The 22702-nt window shown below is 35.4% G+C and overlaps 1 protein-coding gene across 4 annotated transcripts; it reads right to left on the reverse strand.

Annotated features, from left to right (window-relative positions):
- Positions 1-1860: 1860 nt before the first annotated feature.
- Positions 1861-14397, reverse strand: meis3 (myeloid ecotropic viral integration site 3). Of its 4 annotated transcripts, none has more exons than XM_058744604.1 (14): positions 14105-14397; positions 11700-11849; positions 11283-11378; positions 9183-9322; positions 8290-8458; positions 7771-7821; positions 7632-7682; positions 6934-7083; positions 6739-6847; positions 5731-5876; positions 4936-5012; positions 4646-4704; positions 4479-4565; positions 1861-4371 (listed from the first exon to the last, which is right to left on the reverse strand). In XM_058744604.1, the coding sequence occupies exons 3-14, from the start codon at positions 11292-11294 to the stop codon at positions 4181-4183; spliced, it is 1242 nt and encodes a 413-aa protein (XP_058600587.1). In that variant the 5' UTR covers positions 11295-11378; positions 11700-11849; positions 14105-14397; the 3' UTR covers positions 1861-4180. The 4 variants fall into 4 exon arrangements, with proteins under 4 accessions (XP_058600587.1, XP_058600586.1, XP_058600585.1 ...); XM_058744603.1 differs by lacking the exon at positions 14105-14397 and adding an exon at positions 12091-12191; XM_058744602.1 differs by lacking the exon at positions 14105-14397 and having other exon boundaries at positions 11700-12022.
- Between the last annotated feature and the right edge of the window lie 8305 nt (positions 14398-22702).

Below are 22702 nucleotides of genomic sequence, written 5' to 3' on the forward strand. Positions count from 1 at the left end.
TTCCTGTCATCCAGTCTACTTATGTAGGCCTACAATGAATTCGCTGCCGTTCATTGTGACCACTAGGGGGAAGTATTGTACATGTTTTATATATATATATATTTTTTTTTTTTTTTTTTTACCAAGAAAGATTATCATCGTGTTCTAATATTGCTTTGCAAACGGTAGGTATTTATTATTTATGTCATTTAAATTCAGTTTTTTTCTGATGGCAGTATATATTTTTTTTTTGAACAGACAACATGTAGTTCACCCTTAAACAGAATCATCATTAATGTATCATACAATTAAATTTGAAAGTGCAAAAACAGGAGACTGTAATAATTAACATTCTTTACACTTACAGAAGAATTCTTTATCACTTGGTATATATTGGTAATGGTGCACATAAACAATCACACAGACACATAATTGTTAATACATTCTTAAAAATGCTTGTTTATATAGAATAATCCATATATAAACAGCCAACAAAAGCCTAGATGAACAAGATGACAAGCCCCATTATGTATCCAGACATCTTGCACTCGGTCTAAATTTAAATATTTAAATACTACAGTCTATTAAGGCTGTATTTCAGCCACAACAACATCCAAAACTCTTAAGTCATCATTTAGAAATAAACAATTATGCATTTTTGACTCATGCAATGGATCATGTGTATATGTAGTGAAATAATGCATCCAGCACAGGGCATAAATTAGATATATGACCTTCTCTTGTGTGTTGCTGAATGTTTAAAGCCTGAGCTATTTAAAGACTAAAGACGGCAACAAAGAGGAGCTGGCTTTCACATACACACATTCTGAATTTGTGACGCTTTGATTGACAGCTTTGTAAGGAGTGTGAGCTATAACGAAGTTGCAGTTAATGGAGATAAATAGAGAAGCGCCGGTGGCAAAATGCACCCCAACACTTTCAAACCAATTATTCTCTACATTAAACCAACGGATGGATCATTAACAACCTGCCTGGATTTTTCCTTTCTGTCTCACACACACTTTCACACTTCTCTTCAGTCACAGACCCAAAAATGCATGTATCATTTGCAGCAGCTTGTTCACGACAATTTTGCTGATATTGTGCTGTGAACAGTGACATTTAATTATAAAGTGGAGCTGCTTTATTGTGCTACATCTAAATAGCATGGTATTATATGACAATACACTCTCAGAATTAAAGGTACAAAAGCTGTCACTGGGGCAGTACCTTTCAAGAGGTACACTTTTGTACCTATTAGGTTCAAATATATACACTTTAAGTACTAATATGTACCTTTAAGGTACCAAAATGGACCCTTTAGGTACAAACATGTACCTTTTGAAAAGGTACCGCCCCAGTGACAGCTTTGGTACCTTTATTTCTGAGAGTGTAGTGATCATTCATTACCGATATATTAAACAACAGTATATTATACAATTTAAGATATGATTTTTTAATCAGCATTGTTGTCTTGATTTCCCATATAATTTTGGAACATCCCTAAAATTCAAAATTGACATTAAGACATCAAGCTTTGTTAATTTTGTCAAAGAAGTCTTAACCCATTGACAAATATATTTTGATATCAAAAATTAGTAAGGTTTACACTCAAAACAAGAATAGTGCCAATGGGATACAAAAAAAAGAAAAAGAAAAGAGTACCAAATTAATATTTATTTTATAAAATTTTTATTTAACATTTCACTGAACAATATTGTAATATATTCAGAATTATACTATAACAGAAAATGTGATGAGCTATTTTAAGATTTTGGAATTGATACAAATTGATACAAGTTCAGGTTAATTTTCAGATTAATTAATGCACAGATGAAACCAGTGAGTACATCCAATGATCAAGTCCTTTTTTATTGGTGAAATAATTTAAAAATAATAAAAATACAAATTGAGCTTGTATTTTCAATCTGCTTTTTCCATGAGTTAAATCAGAATAGATTCTAGCCTTGCAAATAAATATCAGAATTAAAAAAATGAAGAAAGCTCATGTTTCAAGCTTAAACTGAGCAAAATCGGTGTCTTTCCTATTAATGGATAACATGTTAATGAAAAATGTATACAAAGGAAAAGAAGAAAAGCTAATTGATGGTCCAGAAAAATTAGGAAAAGAAATTAAAGTGGAGGGACTTGGGTGACCTTAAGGGGTCAGAAAGATGGGCCTCTTCCTGTTAACCCTTCAGTGAACTCTGACCCCTGCTGCAGGCTGAATCTATCACACAAGACTGGTTGGCATGTATGGGGGTGAACATGGAGCCAGAAAAGCACTGATGCATGAAAAACACTTTGGCAGAGATTTGTGATGACAAGGAAAGTAAAAGCCAGCCCACATGTAGAAACGTTTATTTATTTTATTTTGACTGCAGTTTATTTCAGCTTTTTGATACGTTTTAAACAAAGAGATAAAATAGATAAAAATTGCCCCCAAAAACAACAAATAAAAAGTGCACTGGTGATTTTATTAAATTACTTGAAATGTTGCTTCTCTCAAATTCAAATGTACTCTCTTTTTAGTCTCTAATTGATTCATTTCATTTTAAGTCAAACAATTATTAATTAACTAGATTTTTTTTTTTTTTCGCCAGGAAGATCTCACTTTTCCATTTGTGGGGTGGGTTTGTTGCGCTTTATAAATATTTCTGGATTGAGAAATGTGTCTAATTAAATATGCATTAGCCATTAGTTAAATTGACTTTAAATTCCTAAAATTAAAAAAAAAACCTAATAATAAAATTATATAATACCTTAAATCATATCATCATAAACACATCATCAACAGTCACATAATATGTTTTAATATAGACAGGGGAATGACGAAAAAGAGCTCAGGTTTCCAAGATTGAAGTCAAACAAATCTCCAAAATGTATCGTCAGATATTCTGGTATTCATTAATACATTGGTACCGTGTGATGAAATTGGGTGAAATATTGATGGTAATGTCAGTCAGGTCCTTTAGAGCAAACCAAAAATGTGCCTGTCGGGACCTCAGCAGGTAAACATTCACATAAACTTCAAATAACTGAAGAACATATTCACTTCTTTATCAAATCGAGATATTAAAAAAAAAACTAAAAAAAAATGTGGCACTCAGATTATTGTAACTTTAAAGATTTGGAGTAGCCATGGTTCTGACACAGATAAATACAAAAAAATAAAAATTTAATTAAATAATGTGTTAAACCAAAAGTGAGACTGACTTAGCAGAAGAACTGAAAGAAATGTATATGGTCCTCAGCTAGGAAGACTTTTTACAGGTGAATCTCAAAAAATCTCCCAGGAACATGTCTGTGATATCTGTTTCACCCCAAAATCAAAATAAGAGCGATATTTTTCTTCCAAGAAAAACAGGTTTTTACTGTATTACTGTAATATGGGAAACTAATGAGAATTACTATAAAGAATAATATGAATTAAAAACAAAAACAAAAAAAAACATCCAGATGCATTACAGCAATGAGATTTTTGTGGAAAATGCAATTCATAGAAATAAGATCACAATGCAAAATGATTCCTAATTCTCTTCTAATAATAGGTTTCTTGTGCAAAACGCCTTTTGATTTCGGGGTGAAACATGACGTCGTGGTTTCATGAGCTTCACCTTACATTAACCGTGTTAGGTTGTAAGGATTTGGTGCAATTGTTCATCTCAGAAGACTATTTCAGGACTTTCTGACATGTTGGGTCCTGACTGAGGAGGTATACGCTGTGTTTTTCCGTTTGTGCTCCTCAAGAGGGTTTTCGGAGGCAAGGCAAGAAAGGCAATGAAGGCCTTAATGTCAGATTAAGGGAGATTTCAGCTCACCCCTAAGGCCATAGGAAGACGTGGGTATATCAATCAAACGCAGCAGTGTGCATAAAAACTAGTAGAGAGATGTATTAAGTACAGTGCATTCAGAGCATTGTCGTGAGGAGATCAGATAGCAATAAATGGTTAAGGAATGTAACAAGTCTGTCAGGCATTTGAGATGGGCATTGCATGGAAGCTGAGTGCATAAAATGGACATTTTGATACATTTAAGATGCCAGGTCAGTGCATTTAAGACATTCTCAGAGTCATTATGTGTCGACCGCGGTGATGCCCTGAAGGTTTGGTGAGAGTGATGGGCTGTGGTACTGCAAAGTCAATTTACAATGTACCCTTCCATCCCATTTCCAGCGCACCCTCCCCTGCTCCGCTCTCAGTTAGTGGGCATGGATGTCAAGGCCTTGTCCTATGAGGGGTTCAGCGGGGTGGCTGTGGGGTGGTGGATGGAGCAGCATGGCAGTGTGGGGGCCGGGGTACGGGTGCAAGGATGGGCCAGCGTGGGAGTATCCCGGCTGGGGCAGAAGGGCCCCGGGGTAATCTGTGGGCAGGGACGGCATTCCCTGAAGTCCTGACAACAGAGAAAGAAAGAGAGTGTGAACGAAAGCCAATATAACAGGTGTATCAGCCCACTCCGGAGCATTGTTTTGGTGCGTAGCTTATGAAAGCTGTTCTCACCTGCTGTCCTAAGACCTAAATGAGACTGTGCATCTAACCCATATCCTCCTAGAGCCGCCCCCTCCGGACTGTATGGAGCACTCTGGCCTGAGAAAAACAGATATGAGTCATTCAGTGCACAGAGCCACGAATGTTCATTTTACAAATCCAGAATAACTTTATTTCACCTGAGCGATTTGATTGGTCAATCATTGGCTGGACTATTCTGCGTCTGGCATTTATAAACCTGAGGGGAGACGGCAACAGCAAACACGAGTTATTTTGATGAATTCAACAGACCAAATGAGAATATTTGAATCCATTTTGCAGTAATTAAAAATACAGAACAAAAATGTAAATACAAGACACGCACACACACACACACATTTGAACTTTTAATTAAATTGCTCATTATTTTAAGTAAGTGAATATGATGGCATGTAATGAGAGAGGTTGGTAAAAGAGAGTGATTACTAACCAGTTATTGACCTGCAGTATAGTGAGACCCGTGTCTTGGGAGAGCTGTTTCTTCTGTTCTTCAGACGGGTATGGATGCTGAGAGAGGACAAAAAGGTCTAGGTTAGTGGTGTGACTGTTGTGAGAGCACAAAAATATTGTCATAGAAAGTGCTGGGGGTTACCTATTTACATAATCACACTGAATGTTTTTTTTTCAAGCAAATAATTTTTCAAATAAGTACGTTTTATCTTATTATTTTTCAATAAATAACTATATTAAATATATTTTTAAAGGAACGAGTTCCTTAACACTAGTTATTGTTGTGCATCTCTGAGGTAAATCTGAGAATGCTCTTTAACTTTATTCACTCAAGTCAGTTTGTTACCCGCATTATTACCCACATTGTTTTTATTCTTGTTATTATTAGTAACTTCTGGATCTTCTGTCATTTGTAATTACTTCTGCTAAAGCTTTGCTCAATTCGGCTGTGCTCATCTATGCAATATTTATCATGGATATTAACTTGAGATGGTCAATAAAGATGACTATTTTTCATAATACCTTTTCCAAACCTTTTATAACATCTTCTTTTTCTAAGCTTTCCTCTTGTCTTTGTTAACTTTCTTTAAGCTCAGTTTGCTGTTATTTATTTTTCTGCCACCAGTTTTAGCTCCTAATGCTACTGTTTCTCTCAACCCTTATAGTAACAAAATACCAAAATACCACAGCTTCCACATCTATGCTGTTATTTTTCCATGGAACACAAAAGAAAAATCTTGTTTTTAACTGTAAATGAGTTGGTTTTCTCTCTTACCGACAGGTGCTGGAAGAGCCAAGCTCTCATAATGTTTGTCGCAACTTTGGGAAAGATTCCTCTTTTCTTGTTGTTTCGTCTGTCTCTATCTGTTTCATCTTCTTCTCCCGTGCTGGGAGATGCCACACTTCCATCCAACCCATCACCTGACACAGAACAACACACAAGCATAATGAAATATCTTGCTGGATTGGATTGAAAATGTAAAATAATATATGTTTTCATCAGTGTTGGGGAGTAACAAGTTAATAGATACAAAATGAATGTCTGTTACAAGTACTAAGAAAAAAAAGTGTAATTCAATTACAGCTACTTATGAAAATGGTTACAAAGGGGGTTACATCTGAATATTTTCTCACACATAAATTTGATTGATTTCTTTGCCAAAGATTAACAGTTTTTTCTAAAGCATTGTTAGATGCCAGTGTTTTCTATGCAAAGATTTGATTTCAAAAACAGTATCATAGCTATTAAACTATATCTTATGATTTTAAATCTGTATTTAACCTCAGAATGATCTCAAGGTAAAAAGAGGTGTTAACGTCTGATTTTGTGGTGGCTGTGCTTTACAATTAAATTATTATAATCTTTATTCAACTGGTGAAGGATTTTGAAAGTCTGACACTGATTAGTGTCGAGTCCTACTGTAAGGTTAACCCTGCCTGCTTTAAATGTTTTAAAATGATTAACATTAGAAATGTAATCAAATCTAATCACTTACATTTCTTTACTAAAGTAACTGAACTAGTTACACAACTTATTACATTTTGAATAGGGTAACCTATTATATTTCCAAAGTAACCTTCCTAACACAGTTTTTTTTTTATTTCCAAGACGATAACAAGATGCCAATTGTTGAATCAAACATGCAAAACTGTAGCATTTATCACTGCATATAGATTACACAATTCCCATTAGATTTTTATAAAACAGTATGCAGGAAAAATGCTAGACTTCACTATAGCACTTCATTTAGAACATAGCCGGTGTGTGTAAAATGATAAGTACCGGCATCGCTGCAGTTCTCTGCGCTGTGTGAGGTGAGGCCACAGGAGGCACTGGGGGTGCCCGAGGGGGTCGACACACAGTCATCCGGATCTCGCAACCAAGACTGATTCTAGATCAGGAGAGACAGGCACAGTTAGACACACACACAGTAAGAGGGAACAACTAGCTCCCTGTGTCAGATGTCTACTGACTTACTTGTTCTGACAGATTGGTGCAAGAGCCAGTGAAATCTTCCATGTCAGATTTGGATCCACCCTCCCGGTCCTCCAGCACCAAATCAGTGGGCATCTTGCCTTTAAGACAGGTGATGTACCGATGGCAGAAATTATCACAGAGGTCATGAACCTACGAGAGACAAGTGAAGATGTCAGGCTCATTGACATACATAAAGCTAAAAATTCATAGCATGTTCATGCTGCTACAATAAAAGCTAAGAGTATAGTGAGAAGAGCTGTCTATCTCTAAAAAGGAGCCTGGTACGCCTGGTTTTAAAACATGTGAGTGTGCTGTTTGGTGACACTGATAGCAAGCCACGTGCCACGTTTGAATATGGGGAAGCATAAGGGCTGTCCTTAGGACAATTGCGGAGAAATGGAATAAAAATAATAAAAGTAAATAAAATTAAACAAAATAAAAAAGAATAAATGCGGTAAGTAAATTATAAAAGGATTTTCATTGAATAAAATCACACACTAAATAAAAAAGTACAAATAAATAAAAAAGTAAATAAAAAATGAATAAACGAGGCAAGTAAATTACAGCAGGATTTTCATTGAAGAAAATCACACACTGAATCACACTACCATGTTTTTTAGGACATGTTCCATGATAATATAAGGGTCAGCTTTATAAACATGTTGTAAGAGAGGGAAAAAAACAAAAAAAAAACATACCTTTTCTAGCTCTAATAGATGAAACCGTAGAACTTGAATGGCCTGGATCATCTGTGCAAAGAGATCATATGATTAGAACAGTCATGCTCTTTACAAAATTACACGGAACCACTTATTTAAAAGCTCATGTATATCTTACCAGATTGTCCAGTTCCGGATTTGATGAAAAGATGGGTTTCTCTGACCGAATCTAAAATAATTAACAGAAAAAAAATCAACATATACTGAATTTGATGCTTGAGGTTTCTGCAGGTATTTCTCTAGTAAAGATCATAAAACACCACTACAAGACATAAGACTGTTGTCTCTGATGTGTTATAAACTAGTCCGAGACAAGAAGTTGAAAATCCCAGTCTATTGTTCTCTTTGTACAAAAGGCCTATAAACTGTCGGATTGGGTTTCAAACAAGGATTTGTCATGCCGCTTTTATAGTTCAAATATACAGTTATATGAATTTCTTTCAATTGCCTTTCATTTAATTCTACTTTCTTAAATTCAAATTTGAATTATACGCCCGCATCCTGTTTTCTGCCTCGATGCAAATTCAATTTAAGAACTGAATTGGAATTTAAAAGTCATAAAAGTCAATACGCAGCACGACGGTCTTCAGTCTTGTGGCGTGTGCTTGGCTTTAATGTGATTGGCTTGGTTACTCACTTGTTTGGCAAAGGCTGCGATATCATCATTGAACGATTCAGAGGAGCAGACGTCACTGTGAATGGTCATGCCAGGAAGATGGGCGGAGTTTGATATCGAGTCTCGTGGTGAGCAGGTGGCAAGTTCACACTTCTCAAATACCAGAGCCAGGAGTGGAAACAGAGGATGACTGCAAATAAACACACATATACGCTCCAAGTAAGAAAACACAGCAGGGTAGAAAATGCTACACAGCTAACCCTGCCTAAAATTGATTGTTTTTATGCTAGAAAAAATTAATGCCACCACAAATGTCATAACTACTCTGGATTTTCTGTGTAATTGTTTTGATGTTATATCCTTTCTCAGCTTAATGTGGATAGAGTACTATAAGTAAACTACTTGTAGATTGGCGTTCCCTCAAATTGCAAATAAAATGGCTCTGTGGCATATTTCAAACATTGCTATTTTTGTTTGAGTAACCAAAATCATCAACACTGGCTCGACCAATGAAGTGAGTTTGGGGCCAGAATAATAGTTCATCTGACCAATGGGAGTGTTCGGAAAATCCGAAAATTGAAATGACTTCCATTCCAATTCCATTTGGTGCCTCTAGTGGTGCAAAGATTACAAACTTCAACTTTACAACTGTGCAAGTCATTTTTTAAAAGTTTTAATTGTGAAAGAACAGTTTTGTTTATATATATATATAAAATATATATATATTCATGTGAGAAAGTCAAAGAATTTAAATTTGTATATTACTGAATTTTATTCTAACAAAAACCGCATATGATGCCATAATTCTCCTAGTCAGAACTAACCAAGACCTGAAGGCAATATATATTAACAAATGCAGTGCTCATTCATGTTTCGTGGGAGGTAACAGATGGTTAAAGTAACCAGACTCTGACCCGTAGATCTGGTCCCGGTGGTGTTTCAGGGAATCAGGCACAGTGTGGCCGTAGTGAGGCGGAGGAAGTGACCTCATGGCGTCCCTGTAGTCTCCCACAGGCATGGCGTCAGAGCCTGGGTACTGCACCAACTCCTCATACTAGATACGGAGAGACATGATAAGACAAATTTATAAGATAAGACATTGCCTGCTTCAGCCTTATGTTAGTGAGATGTGCTGTGTTTGGGGGAAATTTATTATGATGTATAAGTATATACAGGGTTGACAGTACATTTGAGTATGTGAGCTAGCGCTAGGCTGTTTGAAGTCGCTGCTAATTGTATCTCCTCCTTAATAAACACTGGATGCGGGGAGGCTTTGATGTGCGATTTTTCAGAGCACCAGGCAACATTCACCCAGGGACATAAACTCCAAAGAAAAAACTTTCCAGCTGATTTATAATTAACAGCCTTACATACAAATATATAAATTCATCCAGCCTTCATTTATACTAATTAGGTGCTTTTACAGTCAGCTTTTTTTTTATTAATGCTGTAGTCAGATAAACGATCAGAAAAACAACACAGAAGAAAAAGATTTACACAATGCTTTCAAATGAATCAATAATAAGAAAAAACTCTTATTTCTCACACTGCACAACTATAAATTTCGTTTGAGCATTTTCCAATGACTGCTCGCCTATTATTGAGATGGAAGTTGTATTAATCATTACTAATAGCATTACTTAATGTAAGCCACCTCTGCAAAGTACAAAACAAAAAAAAAAACATTTTCTGTAGCATATAAACTCCATATTTACATGTGTGATATACTTATTTCTCCATATGTGTTTTCACCTTGGCATGAAACATTTAATTTGCCTCTGAAGTTGCAATATTCTCATATTCATGGTCTTTTTGAGCTAAAATTAAGTATGCCTACTATAAAGAGGGACAATTTAAGAATTTAAGAATATGTAAAACACATAAACACGCAGAACATCCAAAGTCTCGAATGTGATCAATTATGTTAGTATTTTAACACTTTATAATAACTTCGTTTACGTAATTAACAGACATCATCTAATGCTTAACAGAAAAATAGCTCAAATGCATATATCAAAATGTTTTTCTTTCTATTGACGGAAACACGATCAAACTTTGATGAACATATTTTGATTGGTAATCACATAGTAGAGTTTAAAGCAAACTAAACAGAATTAAACAAACAAAATATATGTAATTTTGTATGTTGCAGCATTGCTTTTTCTAAGTAGCATGTAATTCACAACCTTAAAGGTGCAAACGTAATGTAGAAGATCGTAGAAAATATAACATTTGTGAGACTTACCAATATAAATTTTTAGTGATGCCAATTTTTTTTTTAACTTCAAATCAAACAGGCTTTTACAGGCAATAAAAAAATCATTGAATTTCCTGGATCATTTCACACAAGGACAAATATTGCGGGGACAGATAAAAGAGCTTATATTTGAGATTGAACAGACTGATGCCAAATTAACAGCATCATAACTACCATTTGTAAGTAGACAGAAAGCAACAAGAATTTCCATTTGGCCGCTCACTGTAGCACAAATGTTGACCTACTTACCAACTTCATCTGCCTTACTAGGGCCTGTATGCTATTTTCCTACACTACTCCATCTGATATTTGCCTTTTATTGCTTTTCTGAATACATGTAATTGATTATAATAAGGATAAAACCGAGTAGCTAAGTGTATAAGCACCTTTGTGAACTCCGTTGTCTTTCAAGTAAATGTAAGCCTACATGAAAATATATAAATGAAAGTTTAATGAATGCACATTACCTAATGAGCATCAATTAAGCATCACATAATGGAATAATGTTTATTACTGACTTGGACGTTGGATAGGAAGTTAAAATGTCAGCCAAAAATCTAACAATTACAAAATAAGAATTATTTTTTTGATATACTGCTTGTAGCCTACATCTCAATAGTTATTATCTTTAGTTATGCTTACGTGTTACTCAATTTGTTTTTGGTATCCACATGATAACATCCTTTGCATCAAAGTAGCAACAAAAAAAAAAAAAAAAAAAAAGGACCTGGAAAATAAAGGGAAAAACAGGACCTACCCTCTTCTCCATGCGATACGGAAGCCGAGCTCACACACTCACTGACGGATGACAACACACACCAGAGCGGCAGATAAGACACACTCTCTACAAGAACTAAAGCATAAAAAAACATTGAAGAAAACTAAGCATGCATTGTAACACAGACGTTTACTGATACCATATTCAAATTCTGGTCTACAAGCATTTGGGGCATCATAAAATAAATGCAAGCACGAGTAGTGGATAAGATTGCTTTTCACTTTAAAAGTATCCACCAAAATAGCAGCTTAAGTGCTCTAGAGTGAATGAGGAATGCCTATAATAATATTATATTACGCACACATACTAAATGAACAACAAATTCTTTATCCACGTAAATGTGATGGAAATTGGGTTATATTACGGATATGATGAGAAGGCGTAAAGATACCCCACCTTAATAAGACTAGCAGCAGAAGCGTGGACCGGGCCGAGTATCCAACATTAGCGGCGCGTTTGAGATGATGTCGCGTCCTTTCCGCTCTATCGACGTCCATGAAGCGACGCGTTGGGCTCAAATGCGTCTCTCCACAACGAGAGATGAAGCTTTAAACCAGAGAGAGGGAGAGAGATGGAGACTGGGAGTTGTTTAGGGGGTCAAAACACAACGGGGTCTCTCACCCCCACCTCCTTATCACACACACTCGCGCATTACAAACACACACATACACACACGTACACACACTCGCGCATTACAAACGCAGAGGCTTTCGTTTTATCTGAAGGACGCTCTCTCTCTCTCTCTCTCTCTCTCTCTCATACACACACACACACAGACCGTGCTTACCGAGTTTCATCATCGCTATTCCGGCGAAAAATCATTTTGTCTGATTATCGGTAGGCTATCATGTGCAGCAGATCTGTTTTGAAGCATGCACTGGGTTGCACTGGTAAATTTACACACACATGCGTTATTCTCCACTGCACGCGCGTCACATCATATTTTACACAATACCACCAAAAAGTATTTGTAGACTTATACCGCATTTTAAAATGCATTATAACAAATGGCTGCAAACACACGATAGACCTTTTCTCAGAACTAACTTGACTTCTCAGACATCTTTGCATATAAAACAACTGGTGTCAAGGTGATTTTATAGTGGATCTAACATAACATTTGATAACCAGAATGAATCAAAATCCTAAATTTAAAATAGTAGGCTATGTGAAATTAGGCTGTTCGTGATTACCACCCTCATGAGGGGACAGTAAAAGTTGTAAGTGTCTGTGTAAGAATATAAAAGATTTACATGAATGAATAAATTAACAAATAAATAAATAGGCTAAATAAAATTGAAAAACGTCTTGGCTATAATTTGATTTGCATTTAGCCCTAACTCACAACAAGAAAATAAAAGCATCAGAATCAGCAGATTTTCTTGTTTAAATTTATACAATTAAAAAAAAAAAAAAAAAAAAAAAAATTATTATTATTATTATTGTTTTTTTATTATTATTATGCAAAGTAAAGAATGTGACGATGTTTACATGTGCCAAATACAGAATCCCATGGACCAAACATATAAGTAAAAAAACATAGGCTAAGTAAAGAAGGTGAAAATATTTACATGTGCCAAAAATAGAATCACTTGGACAAAGGAACATATATATATGGATAGCCAACATTCATATGTCTGTGAGCATGTGTGTGTGTGTGTGTGTCATTGTGTCTAGGGGTGTTTGCTGTTTTAAAATATAATATTTCACATCTCACTTTTTTGTATGAAAACACTTCAAATGAAACAAGGTGAATTGGGGGAAGGGATTAACGGTGGATGATATACGAAGAAAATCATTAAACAAAATAAATGTGTGTAAACACCTGATGTCCATGTTTTCTATTAGTGTTACAACCAATCGCACCCAACTGTTACAACTCACCCGGCAGTGGGATAGGATGTAACAACTGCACTCTTTGCACTTAAGAGTGATTTAAAAGTTTAAGAATAATTGAAGACAACTTCAACTTGTAGTAGATAATATTAAAAAGTTGGAGATATACTGTACATGGTGCAAAATAAATAAATAATACAATGTTACATTTACAAACGACAGCAAAAAGTGTTACATTTCCAGGTGTCCTCTATATAACTGTAACATTGAACATACTAAATTTCTTATAATGAAATATTTGCTTGAAAGGACAACTTGTGCTTTCTTCCTTTGAAATAAATGCAACTAGCTTGACAACTAAAGCATTGGCATTCATTTGTGTTTCTTAAGTGCCAAAATAATTCCGCGGGTCCACTTTATGCTGCAGAAAGCTGACAAGAAATAGGAAAAAAATGCAATGAAGTAGCAATCAGCTGATAATGCTAACTGCCAGTTAAACTTACCATAATAAATAACAACCATTACCATGTAATTGTTTTAATTGCAGGGCAAATTACAGCAATATGTTTCTGTTATTTATGACTGTCTTATCTTTGAACCAGTAATAGGGGAGACTGTGTCTGTTGTATGGAGAAAATGAACTATACTTCCAGTTTCCACACTTAATAAAACCATAATAAGACCAATGGTAAATTACATAACGAAGGTAGGTTGTAATTGAAAGGTTGTTTTTCAAGAGGTGTTTTTTTTTTTTTTTGGATTGGGGCAAGTTGTCACATGTGTTTTATGTATTTGTATACAACTTTATACAATGCATTCATTACAATATGCCAAAAGCACTTATTTTTTTGTTTGATAATTGTTTTGCTGCTTAAAGTTGAAAAGCCATTAAATAGCCTATAAAACATTTTAAATACAGGGTGTGTGTGATACGTGAATGACAACAATGGGCTTTAAATATGTACCAATAAGTGGCATAACAATCAGTTGGAGCAACCTGTAACAGGAAAACAGTTCCACGGCGGACCAAACGTGGTCTTGTGTTGTAAATCACCCTTAAATAACATAATAATTATTCCACACGTCCCCTGAACTGTTCTCCCGCTGAGCGAGCCCTCAACAGGCGGTCAGGACTTCAATCACCGCGGCCCTCTCCAGCGCGCCGCGGCCGGACCGACGCGCCCTGTGGGCGGTGGGCGGCGTGACATAAGCGAGGCAGAGGATCAGGCGATCTTCGGCCTTTCAACACCATGGGAGGGCACTGGCCAACAGAGATGATCATAGCTAAATAAAGGCATTAACAGCGCAACAACAGTGATTGTAAAGACGCTCAATGGAGCAACGCCCTTTGAATGCGGCCTTTAATCGGGTATTTCCACTTGTAGCCTAATGCGTACAAAATGCCTTATAACTAATGCAACGCCTGTTATACTATAACTTTTTAAATAATTCAGATGAATAATAATAAATATTTTGTCAGGTATATTTTCAAGTGTTCTGGTCCAATTAAATTTATTCATAAATACTCTGTGAAATCATTTGTTATAACATCTAGGGCTACATACAAACATTTTATACATACAGTATGTAACATGGTCGGTTGACTGTTTGTTGCCATGCTGTGTTTGACATTAGCTGTGTGTTTTTGTGGGAGTGAAATTGAGGGCAGGTTGTTTTTAGAGAATAAGCTCATTAGTATTGTGGTGCAAGGCAGGTTAGTGTGATTTTTTGTTTAATGTGGCTGTTTGTCACTTCCTCTCAAATTGTGAATGTTTGTTTAGGGGCATTTGTCACAGTATGTGTCTGTGAGTGTGCATGCCGTGTGAGAGACATTCGGTCATTAGTCAAAGCATCAGGAGCCAAAAAAATAAAAATAGAGAAGTGACAGTACTATTTTAGATGCGACAAAACTCTCTCTCTCATTTGTGCACTGTATAATGATGTTTAATATTATTCCGGAGCTTATTGATCTTATGGTCCTACATTTACAGTTTATGATGCTAACGAACTGACCTCACAAATTAACATCCCAACAACCTCACACAGTCTCTTAGGCCTGACCTTTGACATCTGGATCTATATCTGCTGCTGTGAGCGTTGTGTAGCCCTGAGGGAGTCGTTCTCTGGTGTCCGTTCACCCCAAATCCTCAGGTCAGGATCTCTCTGTCAACATTTTGGTGCCTTTTTATGCTTTTTGTTGCTTCTTTATAGCTCTCATGCTCATGTTACACAGTGTATTTACATGCATTTTGAAAGTTTGATTTCAGTAATAGTTTGCCTTTTAAAATGTCCTGTAAACATTTTGCGAAGTCAGACTAGCAGACCCAGATAATGAGATTGTAGCATGTGTACATATGAATCAAATTACAGTTGGCTTTGGCATTGTGCGCATCCTCTGAAATGCAGAGGTGATGTATAGCATGTATTTAATCCTTCAAATATTCAATTATGCATTGTGTCATGCACACAGCTAAAGATTGTAGCCCTCCTAAAAAAAAAGCTTGAATGGAAACATACTGGCTGCATCCCTAGGATGAATCACTTATGGTGTCGCATTCTCTTTTTTGGAAATGGCTGATACAGAAAAAGATATTTAAATAATTTACATTTAATAATGTTTGTATTACCCAGTGACAAAGCTTTTGGTATATATTGTAACTGGCACATACTACAAAAGCCTGTAAACATAATATTTGAACATCGAAATGTTTGTTTGGTTGTGTACATCAGCAGAAAAGTTTGCTTGTGTTGGCAGCTCAGGGATGACACATTTGACATGACTGTTAACTGTAATGGCCAGTGTAACCCTGACATGCAGCAGGTTAGTGCAGTGCAACATGGAACATCAAAGACAAGCAAGCCTAGCTACATATAGCAGTGAGGCAACAACCAAAGAGGGAGGTAAAAAGAGAGAGGGAGAGAGTGCTTTTTTATGAGCATGCTCCTCTCCAGTTACTTTGTCGTCTGGCCCAGCACCCATAAATATTCTTTCACTTTTTCAATCTTTCACATCAGGCCTCTTATGCGTGCCATATATGAGTTCACCCTCTGCCTGAACTTGGTCTGAAATGTTTACCTCCTATAGATGTTTCTTAATAAGCTGAATATTTTTCTTAATTACTTTTAAACAAAATGAATCACTGTAAATGATTATTATTATTTGTTGATGTTTGGTAAGGCAAGCATCACTGTTGCTCATTCTGAAGATTTAGGCTTGCTGGCAAATTTTTTTAAAATCACAAATATTTAAGGAGAAATCAGAATGTCACATACTGATAAAGAACCCAAAGACATTGAAGGGACCATAAAAACCCAGGGATGGTTTCTTTTGACTTGGGCCAGTATACAAAAAAAAAAAAAAAATGTAATCTAAAAATGCTAACAACTAAAATCTCTAATTTTATTTAAGTCAGATATACCTGAATTTATGCCAACAAGCCCATTTTAAATCAGTTAAATCATGTCGAAATAGCTCTTTAAGGTAATACGCTCTTAAAAATAAAGGTTCCAGAAGAGGGTTTTCACAGCGATGCCGTAGAAGAACCAATTTTGGTTCCCCAAAGAACCTTTCAGTGAACAGTTCTTAAAAGAACCTTTTTTTTTTCTTAGTGTGAAGAATATTTTAATAATCTAAAGAACCTTTTACCACTGATGGTAAAGGTTCTTTGTGGAACCATTGATGCCAATAAAGAACTTTTATTTTTAAGAGTTTAAATGCATTTGACCACATTTTAGTCTAAACTACACTAGCAACACCCTGTAGCATCCACCCAGAAACTGTATAGCACTCAGATCTCTTTAGCATCTGCATAGCAATTCATTGCATTTTTAAACAGAGATTAGAAGATTTGTTTACTTGGATATTTTGTTCAACAGTCAATATTTTCCCTTTTCTTTCTTCTTCTGTTTCTTTGTGTAGCTCTTGTTTGTTCGTTATTTCACCACATTTGGGAGCAAAGAAGCCATGGCAGGCTTTCCTTTCTTTCTCTAGAACCCTAAGTCTGTCTTTCTCTTCATCCTCAACTCTCAGAATCTCTCCCCCTCTCTTTCTCTCTCTCTCTCTCTCTCTCTCTGATGGTCTTCTTACAGATGGAGATTAACTCCGAGCCCGAGCACCATCCGTTTCCCTGACTGTTTGTTATTAAAGAGATGGATGGTGGCTTGCAGTGCCAGCCCGACACAACCGCAATTACAGCAGGGCCCATGATAGATAGAGGGAGAGAGGGAGGAGATGGAGAGAAGGAGATAGAGAGAGAGGCATCTATCACGCCCCTTAATCTACCTGTCACTCCGGGGGGAGAGGCAGGAGAACAGAGTGTAGGGAATGAGTGAAAGAGAGAAATAAAGAGGAAAGATTTTGGTCTGGCTTATCTTGCAAATAGTTCTGCTTTGCTTTGACTTCCCTTTAATTGCAGAAAACATGTCAAATACTTTTAATCACAATCTTAATATTATACATTCACATCACATACAATTATGAGTAGGAATCTGAAGGCTCAGTTTAGATATTGTGATTTCTTGATAAGGTCACTAAATGCAAATAATGACACACAACTAAGATAGCAACATAAACAGGCTTACCAACTTTTAAAACGGAGAAAAAGCTTTCCATATACATACACACATTCATTATACATATATATACTTTCCATGCACATATTTATGTATTTGAGCTGCAGAAAATTTCCACCCATTTGGATTGCACAGTTTTTAACATTAGCAAATTAATAAACTTAATGTGATCCATATTTGTCAGTCATACATCAATGAAACAATTGCTGCACTACAAGGAAAAAGAAAGAAAGAAAAGAAATCGTGGCATGGTTTATTAACTATTTGCATCTATTTTATTTGAATTTATTCAAATTGCTGAGGATCAGCATTCTTAATTGTGAAAACAATTACATTTAATCAGTCAAGACATGTAAAATATGGCTAGCTGTGGAACAAGCAGAATTCAATTAGTTCAAATCAATGAATCCTTACCTGCTTCATTAATGTGTGACTGACAAATATGCATCACATTAAGTTTATTAGTTTGGTTATGTTAAAAATGTGTAATTCAAATGGAAGGAATGCACATGTAATACAAATATTTAAATGTATTATATATATATATATATATATATATATATATATATATATATATATATATTTAAATTTAAGTATTAGAGTTTGTGCATTCAAACAAACTACGGTATTTTTGCACAAATTAATTTGACAAGATCGTGCAAAATTTGGAAAATGCCAACATGGAAATGCTATGTGTTGTGTAGTAAATTACTGCCTGTCAAGCGCATATGAAAAAGAAGAGACATATTTATAAAACTGTAAATTTTGGTATTTTATATATAAAAAGGTTCAAAACTTTGTTGTGATGTAAACGTATGGATGTAAATGCAGATTTATGATTATCAGCCTAAAATATAGTCTATTTTGCAACTCTTTCCATCATCCATGAGGATGAAATCTCAGTCACACTTGCACATATTCAAGCTCAATGCATGACATTAAGCTCTTTTAACGTAAAGTGAAAGGGAATAATTCACAATTAAGTTTTTGCCAATTTTGTTTACAGACATAAATGAAAGATGATGTAAGAATGAAGATAACAAAAAGGTGGAATTGGATCTGGAAACATCAAACTAGCATCACCTGCATAAACAATAAAGCTCAACATGTCTTAACACAGGTGCTAAACGCATATGATGGTATATCTTGATACAGTGACAACTTTTTCATGACCCTCAGACAACCAGCTAAACACACCTGCAGTGAACCCAGAGCAGCGTGTAACGTATGTGCATAAGTTTGCTGTAATGCAATACAGTTTTTCTTTTCCACTGTTACAAAAATGTTATGAAAAATCCAAGGTTCTCCCATTTCCTGCTCTCCCTCTCATCAGTCCCAAGGAGTGAAGGATGGGGTGGAGGGATTAATACTCTTCCGCTGGCCACCGAGATGATGGATGGACAGATGTGGAGAAGGACAGAGGGAGGTAAGAGAGAAGGCCAAGGGAGGAACGCTAAGCCAAGTGCTCGATAAATCTAATGGAAGGTCTGCTTTGCATCAGGCACTGACAGACTGTTGCAGAGGTGTTATGATGAATGACTGCTTTACCGCTTGCTGATTGGACTGAATTTCATGTTTTTGCTGTATGTGAAGGGAGAGGAGCTCTCAAACTTTGGTCTCTGCACATAGCGTTTTACTGTGGGAGTTTATGAGTATACACTGATTTTCTGAAGGACCTGCTGACCCGGGAACAGTTGTTATTTGAGGAGGGGTTTGAAATGGGACTACAGTGTTTGAAGTTGTCAGCCAAAAAAAGAGAGAAAATAACAAAAAAAAACACTCAGTAGGCTTAAGATTTTTTCTAAATCGCTATTCTGATATCAGCATTTTTTTGACTGTGATATTACTGACAAAATCATCTCAGGCAGTTGCTGAAATTATTATGGAGAATATGATACTGTCCAATCTAATCAACAAACTTATTTTATTGTAGGATTACTTATTTTATTGTATTAGCACAGCAAATGTGTGTGTGTATGTGTTGATAGATAGATAGACAGATAGATAGACAGACAGATAGATAGATAGATAGATAGATAGATAGATAGATAGATAGATAGATAGATAGATAGATAGATAGATAGATAGATAGATAGATAGATAGATAGATAGATAGATAGATAGATAGATAGATAGATAATAAAAATATAATAAAATAAAATATAATTTATTTCTGTGACGCAGCGCTGAATTTTCATCAGCCATTACTCCTTCAGAAATCATTCTAATATGCTGATTTATTATCAGTGTTGAAACTGTTGTGCTGCTTAATATTTTTTGGAACCTGTGATTTCTTTGATGCTTTGATGAATAAAAAGTACAGCATCTTTTCTAACAATACAATCTTTACTATCGCTTTTTATCCATTTAACACATCCTTGCTGAATAAAAGTATTAATTTATTTTTAAAAAGACAGAAAAAATTGACTGACCCAAACTTTGGAATAGTTGTGTTTATTGTAACAACAAAAACACTGTTCTTTTTAACTTTTTTTTTTTTATCAAAGAATCTTGAAAAAAGTATCACAGGTCAATATTTCTGACTAACTCCTCTCAGAGCTTTCAAGCTACATCCACTAAACTCAGTGCAGTGCTTCAGTCTGTTCTGACTTCTATCTTGTCTATCAGATAAGACTTTTTGGTTCTTAACCAAAAATCTAACCCTTAATGCTGTTTATATGCTTAATAACCTTGAAACTTTAAGATTTGTCAAGCCAACATAATTTCTATTTTTCTATGCATCCTACCAAACAGTTTCATGCCAAAAGTAAGGTGTAATTCGAATCTGTAATAGGACAGACTTAATTTCACAAGCAGAGCTCGCCACATATTTGTACATTGTAGCATGGCATCCCTGTTTACACAAGCGTGTGTACTTTTGTTTCAGACCGCATGTGTGTTTTCAATCAGCATCTGTAGTCATCTGTAAGTGTCGTTGTGCTGTGACCTGGCTAAGATCAGATAAAGTATGGCTTCACCCCTCCCCTCTGCCTGCCGCCCTGCTCCATTTGTTATGGAGTAGCTGTCGGGGCGCTGTGATTGGTTGTTGTGGTAGACAGATAGCCGATAGGCCCTGATTAATAGTTGTGGCTCTGGCACTTGCTCATTGATCAAGAGAACAGGCTAAAGAGAGAGAGAGAGAGAGAGAGTTTTCTACAACAGACTCTTAGCTTCTGCTTATCTGGTTGCAGTGATGAGATAAAACCTGTGCGCAGGCTGCTTTTACAAAATGTAATTCATAGTGATATTATTTACAGTACAGAATGGTTAAAAATATATTAGCATGTGTTTTGCTAACAAATCTAAACATAAAGTGTGTGATGTGTGTTATTATTATTGGAAATATAATAATACTTTGTACTATGCAGCCACAGAGATATTTAATTATTATTATTCATCAATGGACAACAATAAACAATATTTTTAAAACCAAATGAATTAATAAAATACAGAAACAGTTAATTGTAATGTCAAATTTTTCATTATTATTATTATTTACATAATCATTATTGGTTTTAATGACACAAACTCACATAAGTTAAAGACAAAATAGTGTCTGTAAAAACATTGCAAACTTTATGTGATGCTGATGTTATTACTGGAAACATGATACTTTCAACTATGAGCAACATGTATTTTATTATTTATTATTTCTTGACAATATATTTATTGTTTTTTAATCACCTATGGAAATATAAAAGACTAATTTATTATAACATTTTATTATTTATTCACAGTATCTTTATTGTTGTTTAATCGATTGATGGAATTATAAAATAAATTAAAAGTAAAAATGTATGTAAAACAATGTTTAAATGTCTGTAAAAAGATTTAAAAAAAACATTAATAAAATGCAAAAACAAAACAATTAATTGTAACGTATATAAATATTTATATACATATGTGAACTAAAATAGTAAAAAACAAAAAGAAAGAAAGAAATGCTTGTGTGCTTTTTAAGATTTTAAATTCAAATGTATACATAATTATAGAAATATGCTTTATTAGGATTATAAATTAACTTGTTGTCATTCAGTGTAACATTTTTTTTTCTCTCTTTCTTACTTTTTTTTCTCTCTCTGTGTGTGTGTGTGTGTGTGTCTTATATATGGGCAGTTGACATGACATGTAACAGCAGTGTCCTGGAGTCTCACAAATACATTTTTTAAAAGTACAAATATTACATTTCTATACATTTATAGTTAACATAAAACCTTATCATGGACAATAATTCTAAAATATTTAGAAAAATGTTGTTTAAAAAAGTTTTAGATGAAGCAGAGCATGTCACACTACAGGACCCTGCTATTCGCATGTCATATTTAAAACAGGATAAATGACCGTGGACAGTATATTGGCAAGTGTATATGTATTCATATGTCTGCTGAAAGCAAAGGGGGGGTGGGGGGCAGTCAAATGGAGTGAATGGTGTGTGTGTGTGTGTGTGTGTGTGTGTGTGTGTGTGAAGGCAGGGTGCTGAATGAGCTCTCTCCGAGGGGGGGTCAGTAGTGGGAGGTCGTGACCTGGTCGACCCTGGGGGAGTGGAGATCATCAATCAGCGAGAGGCAGGACCAAACAGCAGGAGCTGAGCACACCCCCTGTCCCCTAAACCACCCCCTCACACACACATACTGCCGCCAAGCAGATGGCCTTGTAACAACTGGCTCTTGCTCACCTTACACACACTCATACATTCGCAGACTGAGTATGATTGATTTTCTGTTTCTGCTGTTGTTCAGACAACACTTCACATGCCTCTATTTGTAAATTATTTGCATAGAAACAATTGATTACTCCTGTAATGTACAGATCATGCAATAGCAATATATGAGAATAACAGGATAATCTTCTTGTTCTTAACATCATGCATCTCAAAATATGTCTCTTTGTCCTGGAATTGCATCGTTAAATTTGTAAAGTGTACAGTACAGAAAGTTTTGCAAGATTCATCTGTTATGTAAATTGGATCTACAATTGAAGCAACTGCACTA

The sequence above is a fragment of the Onychostoma macrolepis genome, chromosome 15, assembly GCF_012432095.1.
Source record: "Onychostoma macrolepis isolate SWU-2019 chromosome 15, ASM1243209v1, whole genome shotgun sequence".
In the NCBI taxonomy this organism is placed as follows: Eukaryota; Metazoa; Chordata; class Actinopteri; order Cypriniformes; family Cyprinidae; genus Onychostoma; species Onychostoma macrolepis.